General features: G+C 39.7%; 1 protein-coding gene across 2 annotated transcripts in view; it reads right to left on the bottom strand.

The window, feature by feature from the left end:
- The window catches only part of HIBADH (3-hydroxyisobutyrate dehydrogenase), an 83,909-nt gene extending 78,430 nt beyond the window's left edge, over positions 1–5,479 (bottom strand). Inside the window, exon 1 of one of the 2 annotated variants that reach the window (XM_030445603.1) lies at positions 5,308–5,479. In XM_030445603.1, coding sequence (XP_030301463.1) covers positions 5,308–5,389 — 82 coding nt within the window. In that variant the 5' untranslated portion in view covers positions 5,390–5,479. Of the gene's footprint in view, positions 1–3,410; positions 3,435–5,307 lie in introns of those variants that run through there. The other variant, XM_030445604.1, reaches the window with a different exon arrangement.
- Between the last annotated feature and the right edge of the window lie 11,378 nt (positions 5,480–16,857).

Here is a 16,857-nt window from a genome sequence, read left to right on the forward strand (position 1 = left end):
TCCTCTCCACCCTGCCTTACTTTTCTCTACCATGTCACACATGACTGCTTTGCTTTGACAACTTTTCACGGCTGTCATCACATTTTACTATTAAAACATCAACTGGTAATCAGACTGCAGTGGGAGGTCGATTGCCAACAAGCATTTCTATTACTTCTTTAAGACTTTAAGCTCTTCATAGTGTAAATATCCATGAAGCTAACTCACTGTTCTACTGTAAGGCCTTCCTTACAAGTCTTCATTTTGCATTATCCCCAGAAGAAACAGCAACAGCTTGTAATACAAGGCAATATTCTGACTGCTAGTATTATTAGTATTTGTATCACTGTTCTCTGTTATTTCCCCTTTTGTCTGTCTCTGTTGATTTTCTCTTGTCTTAGTTCATGAATTAGGGACCATTTTCCATTCTGTGCAGATTTGAATATATTCAAGTCCACAGGAACTATCAGAGAAACAGTCCAGTTCCTGGCTCAGTTTCTGAGTTCTTAGTTTGGTTTTACTTCTCACAGCCCAGTGTTAAAATAGGCACTCTACATGACACAACAACAAACAATGAGCAATTTGAAAAACATACAAATCCCCAGGTATTCAAATATAAGAAAACTACTTTACAGGACTAATTAAATTAGCTCACAGACACACCTAATTGAGGTGATTATATGTAAATTTGAATCAACTGCTTTTAGGATCACACTTCCATGAGTACTTAAGACATGTTTCCTGAACTGAGGAACACAGTTTTTCACATCTTCATATTGGATGAAACTCCACAGGTGCTATCGTGAAAAATGGTGTCCAGCTTGAATATCTAGGCACTGCTTACCTCTTGATACATGGCACAGGCTCAGTTTTGAAGTAACTGTAATTCACATGTCTAAGGATTGATATTCTGCAAAACCACATACACGTACAGTTAGCTAATCTCATCAATTGCATAAGCACTTGCAGAAACTGTCCTTGGGGTATTGAGTCCATTTTAATTCAGCAATAAAATCTGCAGCAATCTGCTGCAGTCAAATGGCTGGAAAAATGCCCAGTCCACGTTCAGCTTCTGACAAGAGTAGGGAACATCAGAAGTGAGAGCAATAGAAGCTACTTTTAAGATAATCTCTGATACCATTTGAAACTGATTCTCCTTCTGTGGGAACAGAACCAGCAACATAGGTTAATCTATAGATCAGTTTAATTGTGAACAAAACCAGTACAGTGACTCCAAAGAATCTAGGCTCTTCCCAGGAAATTCTTTATTATTCTCTTGAGCAAATGTGTGCCCACAGAGCCCTGTCCTTAGGAAGCTTCTGCTCATGAGGACATTCATGCAATTTATGACCATTTTGCCAAACTGGGGGCTTACAGATAATACATTTTTTTGCCTTGAAAAGTCAGCTTGCAATAGAAACACTTAACCTGATCTGAAATTTCACAAGAATTTTATCTTTAGAATAATTTAATTTTAAAAAATCAACCAGAGTTTATGACTCTCTAAAGGCCTCTTCTTGAACAAAATACATCCATTAAGAAAGTAAATTTAGAAATTCACAGATTGCAATTCTGTCCTTAGAATACCTGGTCTGTCAATGACCTAAAACTTGTCTTTTCAAGCTTCTAGATAAGGACACTGAAAGCAATTTTCTTTTTAACCCCAACAATGACAGACACAAATTCAGGTAATTTCAGATGTTTAAATTTCATTTTACACTACCTCCCAAAGTAATGACTCTCACAGTTGCTATTAAGAGTTTGAGCTCCAGTGTGTCCTAAATTCACTGCAAACACTAGACTGCACAGACACTATAATAATACACAGCTCAGAGGACAATTCTTTTTACTCAAAAAAGAGGAATGAATAGCTGGGTAGGACCACCGAGGGTAGAGGTGGAAAAGGTCCAGTGTGCTTGTACAGCACAACCTAACTGGCCAAGAACAGGCCTGAAAAAACAGTAACTCTCAAACTGTAATCTCAATGATATTACTTACTTTTTGGCTTTATAAAACCATTTTTGCACCATGTTCACCAAAATGTCTAGCTCGTGGGATGAAATCCCTAGCTCCACAGTCAAGTGAAACCAATAAATCTGGCACAAAGGCTATCAGCCCACATATTCCTGTCCCATATGAATTTCCTAACCAGCATGGTTACAAGTCACATAAATATTCTTGATCTCTCTGGATCAGTGAATCTTGAGCTCTTTTTTCCAGTCCAGTAGGTGAGATTTAACAGGAGCATGGGAAGGAAGCTTTATTACTGAAGTTGCTGGTTTTTCTCAGGACTTCACAAGAAAGTACAGTTGCATGTGAAGTAGCTTGACAAGGAGGGGGAAGCATGATGACAATTCAATTTTAGCCATTAAATGAAGCATTTTTGCCACTGAATTAGCATCTTAAGTTCTGGTACAAGAGAGGACACCACCCCTTTTCTCTTTCCTGCTTTGAGAAAAGGGATCAGAGAGAGCTTCTGTGTTCTGTGCAGACTTCTTTATGGAAATTTATAAAACCTTCACTGAACTAGATCCTGGAGGGAACTAGCTGGAGAAACACAGAAGTCAGAACAGCCAGATGTATATATACAGAATCAGGTCTTTCTGCTTCTAGAAGCTTTTGCCAATGGAATTTAAATTGCCCCAGGGTCACAGGGCTTTTACACATTATGCAACAATTTTGATAACTGCACTCTGCCAAAATCATAATTTAAGAAGATTACAAGAATCTACATTGGGGCAGCTTTACATTGGAAACATCTCACTCGCTTTTCCTTGCCTCTGTAAAAGTCTGCTGGTAAAAAACAGACATGCTCTCTTGAAACAGTCAAAAGTTTTCTTAAGTCATTTTTTGTACCTGTAGTTATACCTTATTAAACTTTTGCTAGTACAGCAAAGACAAAAACATGCTGCATGTAACTGTCATCTGAAAAGAGTATCAAGTGTACACCTGATCCCTTAATCAAGTGATGTGCTGGATTTTGGAGCAAAAGGTCTTTCTGACATTAGCCTTTCTTATGAATTAATGCGCCAGAGTATGGAATCATATGACAGTTCAAACACAGCTCCTGCAACAACAAAGTATTATTGGACTATCAACTGAATAGGCCTCTACTACTCATCCAAAACTATTTGTAAGAATATCTTCATTTTGTAACAAGGAACTGTCTTCTTTGATGATCATCTCCCTCAGCTAATTAATCTTCATTCACCAGAAAATCTTCCCTTTCTCAGCCATGATACCTGATTAACACTGCCTTCATCCTCCCTAGTAATTCTCAGGAAGGATTCCTCCCCATCCATCAGAAATGTATTTTTAAAGTAAGGTCAAATACACACTTTTCATGAAGCACCTTTGCCAGAAGACTGCCAGCTGCAGATCACAAGACTATGTGGTCTCTTCCCCACTTGCTAATACACAGACATACATACCCAAGGTGCTCCTCCAAAATCTGCCCTCGGCTATTTTCTTCATAGATGCTTTAACAGCTTCTGGTATAAACACACAGAAGAAACAATCCATCATGGTCTGTGCCATCTGCAAAGAGCAGCTGACTAAGTAAAGAAGGAACTTTTGATAAGTGAATGAAGACAGCCCACTTGCTAACCAAGCTGTGGTGGTGGACAGCCCTCAGAGCTGGCAGTTCCTTCACCAGGATGGCATTTCACTCAGAATGACAACTGATTTCACACTATTCAAAAGAAAATTTTTAGGCTACTCAAAACTAAAGAAATGGGTGGCAAACGTAATAAACGCATTACAGTTGGGGAAACCTCAACATATAACACTAAGTAGTATAGCTTAGCAGTTAAGAAGGCTTAATGCTTAGAGCTTCATCCCATAAACACTTCTCAGATTCAACATGACTTTCAGCGCAGTCACTACTAAATCAGAGCTTAAACACTGTGAGTGAAATTCTGTCCCATTAAAGTTTTTTGAGAGAGTCACAATTACTCCTTAGACTAGTCACAGTTTCCTGGTCTTCAGGCAAAGACAAACCATATTTTTCAACTTTTTAAGTGTCAGTGTAGTGGTTTGGCTTGCTTTTCACAACATGAAATGAGATCCCTTCCATCCTCTCTGTATTAAATGCGACCACGGAAATACTGACAGAGGATTTCAAAGCTCTTATGGAAATATCTGACAGCTACATTGCCAGAAAGTTCAAAATACATTGCAAGCTACTGCTTTCATTTGTGGTATCATAAAAGGTACTAAATACACAGGCAGATCTCCTGTATTTAACTTTACTAGCATGTGATCAATATGACTGCTGCACCTGAGATATTACTTTGCACAACACCAGAGCTGCAACTATGAAAAAAGAAAAATCAAACATTAGCAGAAGAGAGACAGTCAAGCAAAAATAACACTGAACACTGATTTCAAAATTAAGTGTCAGACACTTTTCATTGATCAGTTTAAATGAGGCTTAAAGGGGAATTGCAAATTTTAAGAAGTTCCTTACTTAAAAGTAGTTAAGTAATTCCTGAAACCCTCTGCTAAGTGTCAAGAATGCAGAATCATAAAGCATTTTATAATAATATATTTCTTCCAGTTGACTACTTGAAAAGCCTTCCCTTTTTTTGTCTGTTTGGAGCCAAACTATAGGGTAACATACATGAACAACATACTGCTACCAAAATGACACTGAAAAGACCATTGAAGGTGTATTTTCAATTATTTACTTCAGCAACTTGGAAACAGCAGCATCATTTCCAAGTCGGAAAAGGGAAAAGGTTTTGGCTCCAGTTCTGCAGGTACCTTTCTTGTTCACTGGCACCAAGAGAACATTTGAAGGTGTTTGCTCCTTCCACCACCCCTGAACCAAGTGTAGGTGCGAGTGAGTGCAGAGTGCAGAGCTGGAACAGGAGGAAATGCCTCTGATTCACCCTCAGTTTCAGGAAAACAGTCAGATACGATGACTGCAAGGGTTTAGCTGCCCAAATCGAGGTGACAGGTACCTGTCACCGGTGCTACAGGAAGCACTTGCTGAGGCTCTGGTAATTTCCAGACATGCTCTTTCAAGCAAAACAGTGAAAACATTTATTGAGCTAATCCGGAGCTCCCGTACGGCCTCCAACAACGCGGACCGGGACCGCTCCAAGCCAGCGACGACCCCCCCCATCCCCACTGCTCCCTAGCGGTGTCCCTCACAGCGGGGCGGCTCCGGGGCCTACCAGGCGTGGGGCCGGGCCCGTCGGGCCCAGGGCCGCTACGGGCAGCGCGGGAGCAGCGCTCCCCAGCCGAACCCCCGGGGAAGGCCCAGCCTTTCCCTTCCCCTTCCCCGCCCGGCGGTCAGAACCGATGGGAGGGGCAGCTCCTTACCCATCGCCGCGCCGGCGGCACGGCCCCGCCTGTGCCAACGCCACCATCCCGCGGGTCCCCCGAACGCCACAGCCGCGGCCATGCTGCACCCCGGCGCCGAGTGACCTCCGGCCAGCGGCCACCCGCCCCGGCACCACACCGTCCGCGCCCTGCGAGCGGCAGCCGCGGCAGCCAATCGCAGCCGCCTCCTGGTAGGACACAGCCAATCAACGCGCAGAATCTCCTCCCCGCTGCCGGACGGCCCCGCCCACCGCCCCCTGATGGGTGAGGGTGGCCCCGCTCCCTGAGCCCGGAGCGCCGAGCGGGGCGGGGCGGGGGCCGGGCAGGCGCCGGGGCACCTTATTGGGGCAGCGGGGAGGTGGGTAACCGGGTTCTGCTGCCCGCCGCTCTTCCGGGGGAGAGGTTTCCTTCCAGCCCTGTTTGCCTGCTGTGATCTCCGTTTGCTGCTTCGCTGCCGGGAGGGCCGCTTGGCTGAGGGGGGGAACGGAGGCACCGCTGTTTTTTTGGTGCGAGAGGGCGGGAAGGCGGGGCCCGGCATGGGGCCCCTGGACGGCCCCTGCCCTCTGAGGGCAGAGGTACCCTCAGCATGGCAACCTCTGAGCTGAGGGAAAAGGCCGCTTTGTACCGTTTTTGCCTGTGTTGTCCCCAAACGGGGCTCGTTTACCCGGTGTGCGGTAACGCAATCCACGCACAATGTATTTCTTTATTCTGTGCAGAAAGGGGTGCTAGGTGGTACCACACCTTCCCTATAACATAGGGTTTCTTATATACACCAAAAAAACCCGAACCACAACAAACAAAATAAAACCCAAAACCTTATCTTTAAGTGTACCGATGTAATTCGTCGACATGACTGGATAAATAGTTCTCTTGTGAGCAGGGGTCCTTCCAGCCTGAGGAAGGGTGTTTCAGTATGTTCGTGGGGTGAGTTCAGAGTAAGTTTAATTAGTCATTGTTTTCTATTATATGTTTTACTTAGTGCCTAGAGCGAAAGACATTAGCATCTTCCATTCAGCTGTTCTTCACGTCAAGATACAAGTTCGGAAAATATTCTTCCTTCCATCAGTGATGCTGACCTGTCTTTTTTGACATCACCCAGTCTGATGGCAAATGAGAGGCTTCATCCTGCTCAGAGAGCCTGGCAGAGAGTTCATCAGCACTGATGAGATTTGTGTTTGAACAAACTATTAAGACCCTTGCTGCTCCCCCAGCATGAAGCATCCAAGCTGGCAGTCTGGGGAGAGCTTCAGGGGTGTGAGGGAAGAGGCCAGGTCATAGAATCATAGAATCGACTGGGTTGGAAGGGACCTCAGAGATCATCAAGTCCAACCCTTGATCCACTACCATTGCAGTTACCAGACCATGACACTAAGTGCCACATCCAGTCTCTTTTTAAATATCTCCAGGGATGGAGAATCCACTACTTCCCTGGGCAGCCCATTCCAATGTCTGATCACCCTCTCGGTAAAGAAATTCTTTCTAACGTCTAACCTAAACCTCCCCCGGCACAACTTAAGACCGTGTCCTCTTGTCTTGCTGAGAGTTGCCTGGGAAAAGAGACCAACCCCGACCTGGCTACACCCTCCTTTCAGGGAGTTGTAGAGAGTGATGAGGTCTCCTTGATGAGCCTCCTCTTCTCCAGGCTGAACAGACCCAGCTCCCTCAGCCTCTCTTCATAGGATATGTGCTTAAGTCCCTTCACCAGCTTAGTTGCCCTCCTTTGGACCCGCTCCAGGACCTCTATATCCTTCCTAAACTGAGGGGCCCAGAACTGGACACAGTACTCAAGGTGTGGCCTCACCAGGGCTGAGTACAGGGGCAGAGGTCCTGAGGGAGGAAAGGCTGGAGATGGGTGAATGCTGCCTCCTCAGAGGAAGGCTTCAGCTCCAGTCCTGTTCTGTTTCTCTCTCATCAACAAAATAGTTAATTGCCTGATAGCAACTTAATTTGTTATGCAGGAATGCTGGGTACTCCCTCAGTCCTTAGGTAGTGCTAGTCTTAGTCTTTAGTCTTAGTCTTGCTAGGTCAAAGCTTTTTCTTCTAGCTGTTATGTAGTATCATTTACAGAGTTCTGGGAGAATGTTGTCACCATGAATAGATCTTGGGTGTCTCAAAGTCAGCTATTCACTCAGCATTGTTAGAACAGAAAGGATAGGCTCGATAAGCTAGGCCTGTCTATCAGTACCACATATTTTTGTATAATTGCCGCTATAAAGCAATGGATGATACACAGTTAACCCAACTGAATATAAAGGAATTTTGTGGGCAGTGAAGAGGGCTTGGTTATATAGCAGCTTTACTCTGGCACTGAATAAGCTGATCTCGATCTCATACTTCCACCCAGTTGCTTCTTTCATTGCCTCACAGCTGAGCACTGAGTACTACTTGAGAATCAAAAAAGATCTCTGCAGCTAAGACACACAAACCCAGACACCCTTAAATTTACTAGCACTTTGCAAAACATCTGAAGCCCCAGAGACTCATATATACCAATATTTTCATAAGCTCACTTGTCACTTCCACCATGCCATTTGAAGTCTGCCAAGTGAATGAAGCTACTGAGTTATGTTTACTTTTCTCCTCAGTGGTGGCAAGTTTGAAAACCATCTTGAGCACAGCTTTTATTCGGATGAGAAGAGGTGTGATTCCGCATCAATGTAGCTCTGCTGGCAGAAATCTGTACTGAGTTGTAGACCAAATAAGGTCTTCAGAAGTCATTAAAACCTGGATTTTACACGTAGAACTTTGAAGACAGGGATTTTTTTTCTTTTTTGCTTCCAGACTGATTCTTCACTGTGTTACATTTTCAGGGACGTCAACACTTTTCCAGATAGCTGTAGCCTCTTTTCAAGTCTCAAGTGAGTTAGAAAAGCAATTAATTTGGGTTTTTTTGAGGGATTAAGAACAGATAGGTGAGTCAAGTGAAGTGCGGTCCTAGCATTCAGATTTCTAACTCTCATTACAAGATGGAAATTTATCTACACAGATGCATCTTTCTCTAGACCTTTATAATGTCTAAGAGTGTTTTATTTGTGTGGGTATAAATAAAGCACTCTTTGTCTATAAGGTGTATGAGGAGATTTTCACTTTGTACCAGCATAATAAAAATACACTACAATCAATTCCAAGCAAAGCATTAAAAGCTGGAAGAAGGAGAGACCTATTTATAAAAGTGTAGTAGCCTTAGCCTTATTTTACTTTGTCAAAACATCTATTAATAAGCTCTACCATTACAGATATGTCCACTGTTATCATACTATAGTTTTTACATTGCTTTTGTATGGAATATGCTTTTGCAGACAGATTAAATACCTGATACTAGATTAGATTGGAACCTCTGCTCATGTAGTGAACACTAATAGAACTGATATTAGTTGTTCAGTACTTCTAAGGTAGCCTGTTTGAGAAGGAAACATTTGCAGGACCAGATGGTGCAGGGCTGCCATACTGCAGAGCACTTGCAGGAGAAGGGAGAAAAATGAAATTAATGGTGGTGTTGTGGTTTTTATTTCCTCCAAAATGCCCTCTAGTGATGTTTGAACTTTTAGTAGGCTTATAGTAAAGTTAGCTCATTTTGTTAAAAATAATTTTGCCTTTCGGAAAAGTTTATCTCACTCTAAATTAAGCCTTCCTAGTTAATTTTGGGTTGTGTGTTTCCTATTTCTTTGCCAGACAAATCACATTCTTTCCACACAAAGCAAAAAGCTTTGTTAACTTCAAAATACTTTCAAAGTAAATAGCCATGAAAGCTTTTACTTATATTAAAACCCAGGATGGAAATGCTCTGTTTCTTTTTTCCAACAAAGCAACAGTATCTCCTTACTCACACATAGTAAGATAGTGTTTCATAAAGATTTGTATGTGGTGATTTCTGAAATTGTTAACAAGTTAAAATGCAAGTAAACTATTATTTGTATACCTTGGTTCTACAAATTATTTTTTCCTTGTATTAGAAACAGGGATACATACGTCATTTGAGTGCATACAACCCCAACTTTTTAAAGTAAAATGCTTTAAAGTAATGTGAGTAAAGTCTAAAATTGTCTATAAAAATTAATTCATTAGATATTTTAAAATATCCTGAAGTGCCAAAAAAGCTTTCCAGAAATCGGTGATTACACTGCAAACATACCACAGAGGGGAACTGTTAACAAGTGTGCCTTTGCCAATGGTAGGAAGATTGCCAGCCTCTAATTGGCTTTAAAGTTTTGTTCTATCAATGGTGTATTGTATCTTAAAAGCAGTAATGCCAACCTTATGATTTAGGCATGAAATGTGACCTCAAAATATCTGACTGATTATGTCAGGAAGGAACTATTTTCTTTAGGAAAACTTGCTATGAAGCACAAGTAAAGAGTTCGTTCTGTACGACACAGCAGAAAGAGCAGCATAAAAAATATATATGAGAATAACAGTATGACAAGTTTACTATGACAAGTAGTAAACATATAACTAGTACTTATCTGTTCTCATTGGTAAATCCTATAGTGCTTTATAAAAAAATAATATAAATGTCATATTGAGAACTAATCTTTTAGCTGCCAGACCCATTTAAGTCATTGTTGATCCTTAAACCTGGGTATACCTGGAGGCCCCAAATCAATCTGGTCAGTTCAATTGCTTTTTTTAACAGTTTTCTATGATATAAGGGTTAATATAAAATGTCTCTCCACAGGTCATCTATACTGGACCTGTAAAATGAGCAGGATTTTAAAAATGTTGTCCCTGCTGCTCATGCCCATCCTTACATTACAATTTATGTCCCTCTCAAATGTGCTGAAATAACTGTTGTTAACCCACATCCTCTCACTCATCTGTTTTACAGCCTGCCCCAACTATTGCTTGTGCTGATACATGTTGGTCCTCACCCTGGAAGGACTGAATTGTCCAAGATGGAATCAATGAGTGGAACAGAAAGCTCTTCAATCAGCTCCTGAAGTGCTGGGTATTGGTAATATAAAACCAAATTCTTGGTCATGGGAGGAGAAATGAGGTTCCTCGTGTCATGCAAAGCAACAGTGAGAGAAAAAGGGAAGAAAATGCAACTTTCTTGTCTCGTATTATCATATAACCATGTCAGACCCCTTACCATTATTACTATGTTCATTCATCCTTATTGCCTTCCTACCATTAATGCACAGTTACCATAGCATCTAACTTGTAGGGTGCTGCTGGCATGTTCCTGCAGGGTCTGAGAAACCTGGAGAAAAAGATACAGTACCTTTGGACTGTGTGGGCCTGGATCCCTGTATCCCAGTTCTTAGATAATAAAAAACTTGTGTATGTTTACTTACATCGTTACATAATGAATGCTTAGTGACTTTGAAAGTCTACATCTTTGTGTTCAAATGACTGAAATTTATTTTCTCACACTGTAAGGAATAGGTGTAGACCTTAGGTGTGCTCCTTAACCCTTGTGACATTGTAACATGAATGTTAAAAGAGGAGAATTTATTGCAGCACTCGAAATACAGAAAGCAGCAGCACTGATGTACTACAGTAGGTAGCTAGTTTGCTACCTCTTGGTACATTGTGTCCACTAAGTTCCAGATTATGTAAGGAAACATCAAAAATATGTATGTAAATAAACATAAAATAATGTAAAGAAGGCTACTCTTTTTATTCCTACTGCTGAAACTCTGGCCATCTTAGTTTGCTTTAAAAGTCTCATATAAGGAGAAACAAACCAAACCAAACCAAAACAACAAACAAACAAAAAAGGAATTAAAAGTCCCTAAGTCCCTCTATAAATACAGAATATTTGAAGTACATTTTTGACAATTTGCATTTTCTTAAACTTAAGGATTTTTTTTTACTTTAATATGGAATGTCTGAAAGCAGAAGGAAAAAGGAAATAAATACACTGCCATACTATGCTATAGGGAGTTAGATGTACTATTAGAGCCTACCCCTGACTTTAACTCCATTGATACAGGATAATTATATTAGTAGTAAACTTTTAAAAAGTTTTTCACTGCTTTAGGGAGATTTCCTCTTCAAGACATGGTCTTTTAAAGTTTGGGTTGATAACTAAGCCAAATTTTCACTGAATTTAGCAAAAATTACAGGCATATAACACCTATAAAATGGGATCTTCGTTGCAGAGTGACATTTAAATTTGACATTAATACTGCTTACTGTAGCCAAAAGAAATTACAATAGATGCAACAGCACATTTGAGACTTGATTTTAAATGTATTGGCAGCCAAGCCTACAGTGTTTTATTCCTCGTTATAATCTTTAATCTTGCATTTGTTGCATTTGCCTCTCTGCATTGGAGAGCTTTCCGAATGTTTGTAAAATGTAATAAAAGTGCAGTGAGGCTGCTGAGGAATCCCTGAGCTGCACATAGTTGGAGCTGGGAGAGCATTCCAGAGAAATATCTCTTCATATTTCCTCTCTGACTGGTCACTGCTGGAGATGAAATATTGGGCTACAGGGACCTTGAGACCATCATAACATAGCATACTTCATGCTTGCAAATATTCAAGTTGGGATTCTCAGGGCAGCATTCATTTCCTGGCTGTGTGCACTGGAGTAGATAACTAACTGGAATGTTTAAGCAGCAATGTAAGTGGTTATTTTTGCCTACAGAAAAAAACAAACCAAAACAAAACACCCTTGTGTAATCTGAACTGCTTTGTTTCTTGCTGAATTGCATGATATATTCTGCAGCATTATATTATTTAGTAATCAACCATGAAGTGAATATGTGTGATATTCTGCATATTGCATATGCTTAAGGGGAAGTAAATTCCAGGCTTCTGTGCAAATGTAGTGCCCTGGTGGAACAGGGAAACTTTGCTATGGTATGAACACTTACTACCTGTTTTGCCAGAAGCATTTGTACTACATCTTGGAAAGCAGTTGTATCTTGCTGGGACACCAGCTCTGTATTAGAAAGGGGAGCTTACAGCAGTGCATAGCTATTTGTACTAGTTGATACCAATTTCAACTAAACACTTCAGTTTTTGCTCCTTTGTATGCCTGATAAATCTCATTAAGATGATTAGGCTCTTTCAAGTTCTCTTTGATATCTCACCTGAATAAAACACAATAGAGATACTTTATCTAGATGAAATTAGTTGGAAAGTGCTGTGGAAATTAAAAAGTATTTCTGTCACAGCATTTTGCTAAAAGGAATGTGCTGCAGTTCTGGTTATGAGCAAATTCCATCACTACCATCTTTCACAAGTGAGATGTTGTATGTGGGTGACTGCAGATAGGTTGGGCCATTAAAAATATAGAGCTTTTTCATTTGGGGAGCCAGCATTAAAAAAATTGTATGTGTAAGGATCTGTCCTGGGGAGCACAGAAGTGGTTTTGTACATATTTATATATATTTCATTATTTTTTTTTTTTCATCACTACTGTTTCATTAAAGCTATGTAGTTTGGTTTCCAACTCTTAAGTCTCTCTCCCTTACTCTCTCTCCTTTCCCTTTTGGGGGAAATAGAGGAGTTAATAGAGAGCATCTGTCATTTGTTAATTACCGGCCCAGCATCAAACTGTGACAGGGCCTGTATAGCATCCCACAGCAATTTGGAGTTGGTTTCATTTTTGTGTTTTAACTGAAAAATATGTTTCCCATTATTTTAACCGATTTAGAATCTGTTGATTGTCTGCATGTGGATTCAGCCCAAAAGAACTGGGATTGATAAGGAAATGCTTTTTTACTGTGAGGGTAATTGAGTACTGGAATAAATTACCCATAGAGGTTGTAGAATCTCCCTCTTCGGAGTTGCTCAAAAGCCATCTGGACATTGCCCTGGGCATCTGGCTGTAGGTGGCCCTGCTTGAGTGGACAAGATGACCTCCAGAGGTCCCTGCCAACCTCACCCATTCTGTGACTCTGTGGTGTTTGTGTGCAATACCTTATTTTTACATGCCTATTTCACATGACACAGAAATACAAAAAAAGAGGATGAGTTTGGTTCAGGTTTAGTTTTTGCGAAAGCAGAGGAAGAAGGGAACAAATTCCAAAAGAAATATTGCTACATATGATAAATATTTGGTCTCAGACATGATTCTTTTATTCTGACTTCTGACTGCAATGCACTGCCACATAGTACATACTAACTGGTGTGGGGATTGCATGAAGCAATCAGTTGCCCTTCAGCCAGCTATGGGGCACTGACATAGGGAAAGAAAATAAGCATGGTATGGCACCATGGAGAACAAATGTGGAAAGAGCTCCATGGTAAGCAGATTTCTGACTTAAGGGGCTCAAGTAAGGATTGAGTAATTGTTGCCCAGGAAAAGATACAAACACATAAAATACAGAAAAAATAGTTACAATTTTTCCAACAAACATATGTATATCAGTCTAAAAGCAGTAGCCTCACATTACTCTGATAAAATCCTGAAATAAATTCCTTATGATATAGAAAGAGGATCCTGGCACTAACTCAGTCCTTACACAAGAGTGTGAAGTGAAGTACATTGCTTCAGAAACCTTTTCTTTGCATCACATGCTCCTTGGTAAAGTCTTGGCTTTGCCAAAATGGGAGGTGATCTTGCTTCTGTTGAGACTCAGAAAGTGTTTCCCTGATTTTAGAGGAAGCAACATAAGGCCCTCAGATGAGTAAGGTGAGAATATTTGAGGATATTCCTCATCACTGGCTTGCTAGAAGTATTAGTACCCAGGTACATAACCTACTGCAGATCAAGACAGCAATTAATCAACTTTTTGACAAAGACACTTTCTACTTAAGAAGCATAATTCAACACAAAAGAACCAGCTTCTTTTGGATGATTTGGAATGTATACTGACAGAAGGCAATTAGTTGCAGAATTTTTATTTTGGCAAATGTCCATTTTGCTCTATTGATTATTTAAGATGACTACACTTTATGTAACATTTAAGAGTTTTAAACACAAACCACACATTTAGGTTAAGTCTAGCACTATAATTTCATGAGGAAGTGTGCATATCTATGGGAAAGCTTGTTTATTTTTACTTTTGTTTTAAATATTAATGCCTTTCCCAAATGCAGAGTATTTTTATAGATATGCTTTAAGTAACAGTACTTAAGAAAAGTAATAGTAAACTGCAGTGAAAAATGGCTAAGGAAATTATCTGATAACTGTGTTTTATAGAAGGAATATGCTGCTAGTTCTTAAAAAAAATTATTCATACTTCATCTGTGCTAACTGTATGATATGAATTCCAGTAGAGCAGAGTCACTAGGGTGTTGGTCACCAAAACCAACCAAACAAAAAGATTAAAAAAAAAAAGAAAAAAAAAAGGAAAAGAGAGATGCAATAACAATAATTTTCTTTCCTAAAATAAGAACAGATAAACCTTTAAACCTTTTGCTAATGTACAGCTCACTGAAGTTTAAAAGTAATTTGACTTCCGTTGTCTCAGCTGGGAGATGTATTAAGAGCATACAGTACACAGAACACAGATAGATGTTTATTACACTGGAAGCAACCAGTTAAATCTAGTTGAGAAATACATTTAAGAGTCTACCCGTAAGACACACACTACTGAACTAAACCTTGGCTATGATTTAAAATCTACTACTACTAAATAAATAAAACAATACCATTAATAACAAATCAATTTACTGTGGACGTCTTGAATATAACTAAATATAATTGAAATGCATATCTGCTCTGTTTTGCCTGTCTGTCAATTTCTAGGTAAAGTCAGACAAGAAAAAACACCATAAATTTCCAAAATCTACAGCTGTTGATTTAGGAAGACCAGAGACTCAGACTTCCTCATTATTATTATTTATGTAAAACTGACATAGTATGCCTGCTCATGTACACAACTGAAGCTTTGATTTGCAAATATAATAGAAAAAAAAAATATTTTCCATGACTGGTTTGTTTGAAAGAAAAATACTTTTTGTTTTTTTCCCCCTAATAACACATTATCCTCACTGAACGTGAAATCATATTTTGGTTTGTTACTATATAAAATGAACATAAATGCATCATTATCACTAGAGTAATATAATCCTATTATAATTTTATTAGATAAGCAGTGACAATGTTGTGTTTGTAATAGCCTCTAGAGATACAATAAATCTAGCAGGGGAATGTCAGCTTGGTCCAAGACAGATTAAATGTAGAGAACTGGAATATAGTTCCCAGTAAACAAACACTTTGAGGGCAGGAGGTCATACTTGCTCAGCTGTTCTTCATAAGCCCTATTGGAAATAACTTTCATGCCATCACTGAGTGTATTTCATGCTACCTAATAATAACAAGGGCCAAGTACAGTTGTGATATAAATGATTTCTAAGTGAAACATCAAGTGTAAAATGATCAAAAAGCAATATGTAAATGGCAAATCTGGGCAATGTTAGACATCCAATGGTTGCAACTTGTAAGATCTTCTCTTTTGTGGGGAAAAAATTCATCCCACTTGGAAGTTTGTGCAAATTCCCATTGACAAATGAGCTGATTTGGCCCCAGCAACCCTGTGATTAATACAACAAAAACTAAGGCTAACTATATCTGAATGTGGAAAAGGACTCGGAAGAATATTCAGCCAATGAACTCTCCCTTGGCAGTCAACAGCAGAATGAGGACAGCAAGCCAACAAGGGTCTGGGAAGGAGAGAACTACAGATTGAATTTGCTTTTGACGTCTCTTCTAATGGGGAGAAAAATGCCTGGGTTCTGGGAACACTCAAATAAACAAATAAAGATAAGTATGTGGTTTATTATGGGTAAAATTCTTGAAAACTGTTTTGATAACTTGGGTTTTTCAGACTCATGCACCACTATCACCCAATTTTAAGGGAAAGCTTACAGGCAGCATTAGTAACAGATGCTGTTGACAAGCTCAGTCAGGTCTCAGTGTTAGCATTTAAACAGGCAGTTTCATAAAGCCTTAAAAAGTCTCCTTCAGCACAAAAAAGGTATATTCAGACTATGCAGATACAGAGACCAAGTGCTGCTCACTGACACAAGTCCCGTAAAGATAACTGAAACACACGTAGCAAAAACAGGTTCTAACCATGGTGTTTGTGTACCAAACTCTTATTACAGGCCCAGCAGATCCTTTGCCATGTAGTGAACTAAAGCCATGTGTCAGGGCTCTGGCATTACTGTGTTATTAAATGAGTTAAGAGTTGTGACACATATTAGTAATGTAAATTCTATCTTGATTGAAAGATTCCTGTTCCTAAACACAACAACATGCCACCACACTTTGGACAGCATTGCTAACTTTGCTACATTATAATGAAAAATATGTATCAGCAAAAGGGAGAGACATTTATTAAATATGCTTTTTCAGGTAGCAAGTTGTAGAAATATAAGCACCGCCTTTTTCCAATATTCCTTATAAAAATTAATTTGTGGAATAAGAAAATGTACAAGTTTGAAAAAAAAAAAAAATAATAGGATATGTGTGGTAAAAATACAGTTTGCATTTCTAAATGGTGCTGATAAAATCAGGAAGACTGCTTTACTTTCTGTGTGTAATTTTGCACTGTAAATCTACCATTCTACTCTGTACAATGTTAGTAGACAGAATAAATAATAATCAGGGGCATGAATGAAAGACAAATTTTAATTTTAGCCCTGT

The sequence above is a fragment of the Calypte anna genome, chromosome 2 (assembly GCF_003957555.1).
Source record: "Calypte anna isolate BGI_N300 chromosome 2, bCalAnn1_v1.p, whole genome shotgun sequence".
Classification (NCBI taxonomy): Eukaryota; Metazoa; Chordata; class Aves; order Apodiformes; family Trochilidae; genus Calypte; species Calypte anna.